Source organism: Cryptomeria japonica, chromosome 8, assembly GCF_030272615.1.
Source record: "Cryptomeria japonica chromosome 8, Sugi_1.0, whole genome shotgun sequence".
NCBI lineage: Eukaryota > Viridiplantae > Streptophyta > Pinopsida > Cupressales > Cupressaceae > Cryptomeria > Cryptomeria japonica.
The window spans coordinates 456,350,624-456,359,725 of record NC_081412.1 but is presented as its reverse complement, the minus strand read 5'-3'; the positions used below and the strand labels follow the sequence as shown (position 1 = coordinate 456,359,725).

At 33.8% G+C, this 9,102-nt stretch overlaps 1 protein-coding gene across 1 annotated transcript; it reads left to right on the top strand.

Moving 5' to 3' along the window:
- Positions 1 to 7,275: 7,275 nt before the first annotated feature.
- Positions 7,276 to 8,862, top strand: LOC131077264 (cytochrome P450 86B1-like). Its single transcript, XM_058014714.1, has 2 exons — positions 7,276 to 8,304; positions 8,398 to 8,862. The coding sequence occupies exons 1-2, from the start codon at positions 7,276 to 7,278 to the stop codon at positions 8,860 to 8,862; spliced, it is 1,494 nt and encodes a 497-aa protein (XP_057870697.1).
- Positions 8,863 to 9,102: the final 240 nt, after the last annotated feature.

Below are 9,102 nucleotides of genomic sequence, written 5' to 3'. Positions count from 1 at the left end.
GAAATAGAATTCCAATTTAATTAAAAAATATATAATTATAAACATAATAATTGAATTAATCTTAAATTTAATTATTAATTATGTTTTTAAGATACATTATTTTAATTATATTCATGTAATTTTTATTATAGCTGATTTATTTTTTTGGTAATTTAATATTTGTGAGGGGCGACGTCCATTATATTAACTATAAAAAAAAGTTTATTGTAACTTGGACTATTGATAGTCCATATCTATCATAAGGCACAACACTTGCTGAATGTTTTGCAAATGGGGTTGCAACCTAAGTGGATTTAACCTTGGAGGGAACTCTGTGGTTAAATTGCGCTTGAGCTAGAGTAGTACTAGTATGGGTGACCTCCCGGGAAGTCCCAGTGCTTCACCCATGTGAGCATCACATAGATACAATGAGTGCTAAGTGGACCATTCATTCTCATGAGAGATGGGTTCTTGTAAACCAATACTTGTGAAACATGGGTCAATGATTTTGACTCAATAACTACACAGTTGAACCCTAATAGCAATATCATGGTTTGACTTGTTGTAGAAAATACCTCCTACTTTTCAATGGATGAGCTAAAGGGGCTCTATTATGAATGGTTCATAAGGAACAACACTTGCTAAAGGTTTTGCAAATGGGGTTTCAAGCTAACTAGGTTTAACCTTGGAGGAAACTTTGTGGTTAAGTGCGCTTGAGCTAGAGTAGTATTGGGATGGGTGACCTCCCCGGAAGTCCCAGTGCTTCACCCCTATGAGAATCACCTAGATGCAATGAGTCCTAAGTGGACCATTCATTCTCATGAGAGATGGGTTCTTGTGAACCACTACTTGTGAAACATGGGTCAATGAGTTTGACTCAAAAACTACACAGTTGAATCCTAATAGCAATATCATAATATCAACATCCTCTTAGTACATTTATAACCAATCTTAATAAAATAAGTATTAATAATTATAAAATTATATAATATAAAAATTGGTGTAAAAAGAGGCATTTTTTAATGACTAAGTAAAAAATATTTAAATTTATGATTAAAAATTATTAAGTTATTTTGTATATATTAAAATATTTAAAAAGAAAATTATGATTTTTACAAAGCATTAAAGAATAGAATGATTTCAAAAAAAATATAATAAGAAAGAATACATATAATAATTGAGTTTAATTTTTTAATAGAAAGGTTTTTGGTGTAATTCTTGAAATGAAGTGGTTTAATTTTTTATTTAATATAATTTAAATATTGTGAATCAAATTCTATAAAATAGCTAATTGATTTTATTACCTATACTCTGAGACAAATAATTAATTAAAATTTATATATCTATATAAAAAAATTAGTTTATTTACAATATTGTAAATAAATAAAATAAAATAGATAATATTCCTAAATATAAAGAAATCCAAAAAAGAAATTTTTTTATGTGGTAGAGGTCTACATCAAGGTGACCCTTTATTCCCATATGTTTTCGTATTGGTGGCTAAAGTGCTTGTTAGAAATTGTAAAAAATTGTTGGGCTGCCTCCTCTTTGTCCCCAGAGTCTCATCAACAATTTGTTGATGACACCATCTTATTTGGAGAAGCCTCAGTAGTGGAGGCTAAGCATTGTAAGGATATTCTTAATGATTATGTTGTTTCCTCTAGTCAACATATGAACTACAATAAAAGTAATATATATTTCTTTAATGTTGACACTATCAAGAAGTAAATAGTTATGGGTACTCTTTGGTGTCAATCAACTACCCTCTTGGCTTCACACTTGACACTCCCATTGATATCTAAAGCCGAACAATATCATAGAGAGGTTTCAAAAAAAGTTGGCAAGATCGAAAAGTCAAATGATGAGCCAAGTTGGAAAGGTTCTAATCCTAAAAGCTTCCCTTAAAAATATCCTAGTGTATTGTCTTTCTTTGATTAAAATACCACCTTTTATTGCAGACAAGATAGAACATATCCAAAGGAAGTTTCTTTGGACAGTGATTGAGGAGAAATCAAGAATTTCTCTAGTTACCTAGGAGAATGTTTGTGCTCCTAAAACCAAAGGAGGACTGGGCATACAGAGGCTTAAATTTTTTAACAAGACTCTACTTTCGGAGATAGGGTGGTAATTATTAGAGGGATCAAAGGATTAGACCAAAATTTTAAGGGCCAAGTATCTCAATGGTGATCATCAAAGTACCCTCCTCCATGCTCTTAATATTCCTTATGGGTCATCTATATGGAATATTATTCTTAAAATATGAAAGGTTCTTAAAAAGGGTATAAGAAAAAGAGTGGGGAATGGTAAGGATATTATATTTTGAGAGGATGTTTAGGCAGGGGATCTTCATCTTAACTTTGTAATTTCAATTAATGGTCATAGAGAATTTCTTATCATCAATTTGGGGGAGAAAGTCTAGTATTACATCAATTGGGAAAAAGAAAGACCTCGATGGAAATACTTCAAGTAACGAATCCTTCTTCATAGACAACTTGTTAATGGTTTGCCTACTCCTTGGAAAAAAATAATAAAGAAATTATTGATAAATTAGGAAACCGGTCTCTTTTTTATGGACAAAAAAAATATGAGTGGGTTTGGAAGGAAATTTTGCTAGGAGACCTATCTATTAGGTCATTTTATTCAATGCTTGAACTTCCTCCAATGAGACAACAAAGCCTTGATTGGAGAAAGGTATTGATAGACCCAAACTTATTCCTAAAATTAATTATTTTTGGTGAATTGATACACATAATTATATCCTAACTATTGATAACTTGGATAGAAGAGGCTTCCAATTTGTTAATAGATGTCACCTCTATTATCAAGACAATGAAAGTATTGATCACATTTTCCTTCATCGCCTCTTTGCCTAAGAGGTGTGGCCTTCAATTAGGCCCTTAATTTTGGTGGCATGGGTCTTTCCTTCCTATATGCTTCATTTCATAGACTCTTGGAGCTTATCCCCTTATAATTATATTGTTATCAAATATTTATGGATGTGTATTCCCGCAATGGTGGTTTGGACCCTCTAGAAAGAATGAAATAGTAGGATATTTAGAGACCATTCTAGAAGTAGCATGGATTTTTTTGTGATCATGAAATACCAAATATAAGAAAATATAAATGATTCCTCCTTTGGATACTATAGGGATTTTCCCAATCTATAGGAAATAAGGATAAAGCATCTTTGGGGTATTGGTCAAGATCTAAATAGGATCAACTAGATAAAGCATAATCTCAGGAAGAACACAGTTTGGAAACCTCCTATGATGGGATGGGAGAAATGTAATTTGGATGGGTGCTCAAAAGGAAACCCAAGGATGGAAGGTGTAGGGGTAATTTTAAGGGATCATTAAGGCCACTTGATTCAATGCACAACAAGTTTAGGTAGAAAATATATTAATATGGTTGAGGTTGTGGCTACTTGGAAAGGCATAAAATTAGCTAAATCTCTAGGAGTTAATAATATAGAAGTGGTAGGAGTCTCCAAATTAATAACAGATATTCTAAAAGGAGAGATCAAAGGACATTGGGAAATAAGATCCTTGATGGAAGTTAGCATAAAAACCTTAAAGAGCTTCCTTCAAACCAAAATCTAGCATGTTTACAATTAAGGAAATGAAGTTGCCGACTATCTTGCAAATGAAGGCCTTCAAATGTAAAGAACTGGAGATGTTGGAATAGTAAAAATGTCTCGCCAAATATTAAAAAGATCATTTCAATGGAAATTAATTTTTATTAATTGTATTAAGTGTTGAGTTATATCTGAGATGAGGTCGCAATATAGGCTTGTCAAAGAGAAAGTTAAAAGGTTAGTAACCCTTCTCCTCTAGTTAATGAGCTTCTTATGGTTACCTCAAAAACATGTAAAACCTCTATAGACCTTCTCGAGTCCTCTAAAAAGAAATATATAAAAGGGCTAATGAATAGGGTTGTGATGGGGATGTCTACAGGTAGGTAAAAATAAATAAGAATCTTGCGAAGAAAGATGACAACAAAGGAGATAAAGGTTCAAGACATTAGGCTATGTAGATGGAAAATTGGAAGGAGGCTCTGGAGGACCTCACAAAGAATTGGGACCTCATTGTTGTCCATAAGAATCTTAGTTAATCATGATCTTTATTTTATATCTTATGATACGGGTCTATGTGCCCTGGTTGATTACCGTTTCTGAACATTTAAGTATGTTTCTAGTTTACTCTAAAGACTCTTTAACTATTTCTTTGGTTAACTATAGTTATAGGTTGTTTCAGTTGAAGATTTTGATTTCTACAAGTATGATTTATATAGTTTTATCTAGATAAGCTTGTAGCTCTAGCAATGTTAGGGTTTGTGTTCTTCAACATAAGGAGTCCCCTATGTTGTTCAATGCTTGTTGTTTCTTTGATGGATGTTTATATGTTTGTTTTGTTCCTCTTGTAAAGGGATCAGGGCCCTTTCTCTACTAATATGATAAAAAACATTGAAATTATTTTTTAGCTTTTAATTAACTATAACAAGCTAACAAATAATCCTAATAAAATAATATTGTCACACCATTTTTATTATAATCAACAACAAACAATTAGCATAATTCTATTAAATAAAAAAATCTAAACACACAATAAAAAATAAACTTCATAATATTAAAATTGAAACAAATATATCTAAATAATTGGTTAAAACAACAAAATTAATTTGAAGGAGGCTTAAAAAGTTTCAATTTTAAATGTAAATTTTTTTTTTGATGTAGGTAAAAGAAGAAAACCAAGATTTAACAAATTGGTTTAATAGAAAAGCAGATGAAAAAATAAAATATTCAATTGCCATTTTCCTTATTAACACAAGTCCACCTGTTTATGACGTTTTTATCACTAAAATTAGCATTTCTGTTGCAGGATACCACCTTATTGAAATTATTGACAACTGATTTCAACGCATGAACTTAATCAGTTACTAAATTTTATGTGGGTGGAGATTGGTATAACTGACTTATTTACAAACATAAGTCACAGTAGCATGAATAATTCTGATTTCATTTGTATGAGTTTTCTTTTTAATATTTAATATTTGGATCGAATTTGAAGATCTATTATGGAAAAGCAGAGATTAAAAATTAAAAATCACTTCTACAATCAAATGAGATATACTTTTTGATTATCAAGCTGATAATCTTCTTCCAAAACTACTCATTTAAATAAAATCAAGGAAAATAAACTGAGTGATGTTTAAATAAAACATTAAAAACGTTTTGTTGGGGTTGCTCGTGAATTTTGTGTACAGAAGCTTTGGCCCATCAATCATTTGAAGTGTCGGTGGAATAAATAAATAATACTTGGACCAAAATTAAAGTAGCTGCTTTTGACAGATAAATTATATAGAGTAGATTAAGCTGGGGGACAGAGATAGGAATCCATGTTCCCATCTTCCTTGATAACTAGTTAGACAAAGCTCGAAGATATACTATGTAAAGAAATCAAGTGTCTCGTTATTAAATTGATGTGTAATATTAATGGAAGTTATGACAATGCTTTGTAGTGCTAAGAAGCAGTATTCTTTAATAATTTGATAAGAATCAACTATATATATTATCATAGGTATTGAACTTAAAAGAAGATTATGTCTAATGATTATGGTTTTTTTAAAAGTTGGATCAATAAAGATTTGTCGAGATTTGAATTGGGATGATTAGAATGTAGTAAAATTTTCTAAGAGATGAAGCTATGCATAGTCTTAATTTAAGGTATATAAATGACTACAAAATTAATGGGCTCGGATTATTTATAGCTAGGAAGAGTAATAACAATTTGGGTTGTCTTTATATATATTATTATGTGTTGAAATTAAAGTAGTTTTACATACAAAATTATGCACCATAATTGTGTTTTTTAAAAGAGTTAGATCAATAAAGATGGAATGAGATTTGAATTTGAAGGACTAGAATAGAGGTGTACACTTGTATAAGAGATAGATCTACACATGCTGTTTAGTCCAAGGTACATAAATGACTACAAAATAAATAGACTTGGACTATTAATAGTTGGGAAGAGTAATGACTAATAAAATCAAGGCTAAGGTCAACTTAGCCATAAAATAAATCAAATTGAGATTTGGACAACATAATAACAACAAAATTGAAAATGTGTATACAAATCTAACAGTGAAAGAACAACTAGGCACTTTTACCATTTACAATTATATACCATATCTAATATTTGATTATATAAATAATAATATGTGTTATTATTAAATTATTAGTTAGCTAATCGTTTTAAAAATTTAGAAGAAATAAGTATGGAGATTGTTATTTAAGTTGAATACGAGTTGATTAATGTGTTCCTTGAGTAATTGCTGAAGTTAAATGATTCACAAAGAACCTATCTATTATGAGAGCTTATTGAGTTTGAGGATATAAATACTTTTAAAAATTAATACTAAAATAATTTTCGAGTCTTTAATATACTACATACCTCAAACAAATTCCAATTGAAAAAAAAGTTCATGTTACATCAATCTTATCAAAACCAACTAAATAACAAACAATATAATTCCATCAGATAAAAATATGTAAACACTTAATAAAAAATAAAATTCGTTAAAATCGTGAAAAACATACCAAGAAAATTGATTAAAACAACAAAATTAATTTTTTTATGAAGAAAGAAGGAAACCAACTACTTTAGTGAGAATGATCTTTTAATTGGTAATTTTTTTGAAAGATTGAATGAGAAAATCATTTATCTAACAGCGATGGCAATGACATCTTTATCGGAGACCACCACCTTTATAATATTTCTAAAAAATCTCAACATCACCCTTCAAATTGTTTTATGGAAGCTCCCACCAATAAAACGCTGCTCAGATTCTATGTGAATCTAGAAATACAAACAAAATGGACAAAACTGACCTCTTAACAAATTCATGCACCTAAAAAATTTACTCCACATAATTTCATTTAAATAAGGGAAGATAAATTGGGTGATGGTAAAATAGATCGTTCAAAATAAATTGGGTGATGTTAAGATAGATCGCTCATAATAAATTGGGTGATGTTAAACTAGATCGCTCATAATAAATTGGGTTATGTTGTATTCCATAAATGTTGGCAAAAGACAATGTGGGCAGAAGAACTGAGTTAACCCTCCTTTCTTTTTTGTTGGGGTTAACCACTTGGAATAGAATCAAAGTTAAAGAGCCTAAGCTGGGGCAGATAGATTGGAATCACTTGTTCACAGCAGCTGTGTCTTTAAATACCCACTTGTGTGCCAAAATAGCTCCTCACCTTAACTTCCTCTGAGTGCTTAGAAAATTGTGAGAATGGGAAGCAACCTCAATCAGCTTCTGTATTTTCTGTGGTCAGAAACAAATCTGAAAGCCACAGACATAGGACTGGCGTTATTGGGCTTCATGCTTTTCCATTTATTTGTGCAGAGAAAAAGGAAAGGCCTGCCAAGGTGGCCTCTGTTGGGCATGCTGCCGTCTCTACTTCTTCACCTAAATGAAATCCACGACTGGGGTACGAAAGTCTTAATAGACAGCGGAGGAACATTTTATTTCAAGGGGTCATTCATGACTGGCCTGACCGCCGTAGTGACAGCGAACCCGCCCAATCTGGAACAAGTCCTGAGGCTCAAATTCAACAATTATCCAAAGGGACGCTATTTCCGGTCCCGCGTACACGATTTTCTAGGCGACGTCATCTTCAACGCTGACGGCGATTTGTGGAAAGCCCAGAGGAAAACTGCCAATATAGAATTCAATAGTCGGTCCTTCAGGGCGAAAATGGCCAAGTCAGTGGCAGAGCTGGTGCAGAACCGGTTGATGCCCCTTCTTGAAGAAACTGCTCGATCGGGTAACCCAATTGATCTGCAGGATGTGTTCCTGCGCTTCACCTTCGATAACGTGTGCATGATTACCCTGGGAGTCAACCCGGGCGGTTTGGCGGGCGGAGGTGCAGAAGCCAGGGAATTTGCCCGAGCGTTTGAGAACGCCACGGAGATCACCATGTTGAGGTTTTTGACGCCCCCTATAGTCTGGAGGCTCATGCGGTTTTTCCAGTTGGGACACGAGAGGAAACTCTACAGCTCTCTGGCTACCATCAATAGGTTTGTGGACAAGATAATTGGGTCTCGAACTGGGAACTCTGGGACTGACCTTCTGTCCGCCTTCATGAAGGTCAAGACGGAGAGCGGTGACCGGCTTTACACGGACGAAAAGCTGCGAGAAATCATGGTTAATTTCATTTTGGCCGGACGGGACACCTCGTCTGTGGCGCTGTCATGGTTCTTCTGGCTGCTGCTTAGCAACCCGCGGGTCGAAGAACAGATCTTGGCGGAGATTCGGTCCGTCTTGTCGAAAAGATTTTCCACTGGCCTACAAACGATTAAAGGATCAAATGTTTGCCTGAATACAAGGAACATGAATTTTACAGTAGACGAGCTGAAGCCGATGCATTATTTGCATGCGGCGCTGTCGGAGTCCCTGCGACTTTTCCCTTCTGTTCCGTTCGACTTCAAGGAAGTGGATTCCGACGACCGGCTTCCTGACGGGAGTTATTTACGAAAGGGGTTCTGGCTGATATATTCCATCTACTCCATGGGAAGAATGGAGAGCATATGGGGGAAGGACTGCATGGAGTTTAGGCCAGAGAGGTGGCTGGACACGGGCGGGAAGTTCGTTGCCGTGTCGGCTTATAAGTACCCGGTGTTTAACGGTGGGCCGAGGATCTGCCTGGGAAAGGACTTTGCTTACTACCAAATGAAGTGGATCGCAGCGACTACTATTTGGGGATTCAGGATGAAGATGGTTGCAGGACATGTTGTGGAGCCCAAATTGGGTCTCACTCTCTACATGAAAAATGGGTTGCTGGTTACGTTGAAGCCAAGGGATCCCCTTGGACTGTAAAAGTGCAGTGAAGCATAATATTTTTACTGCACTTCATGGACCCAATCACATGCATTTCCCTACAACATATATTATGTCTTAGTCGTTTTCAGTGCAATAATTAAGTTGATAATGTATGATTAGGTTGAGTCTAATTTAAGATTGTATTTTAAAAATAATTGTTTTAAAGGTTTAATAAATAAAAATATTGGGTTTCTCTATTGTAGAGAGCCACATTTAAATTTCGACGGAGATATTTAA

Coding starts and splice junctions, on each gene's coding strand:
- LOC131077264 (XM_058014714.1), top strand. CDS start 7,276: ATGGGAAGCAACCTCAATCAGCTTCTGTATTTTCTGTGGTCAGAAACA. Junction 8,305..8,397: donor TCTTGGCGGAGATTCGGTCC/GTCTTGTCGAAA, acceptor ACAGTAGACGAG/CTGAAGCCGATGCATTATTT.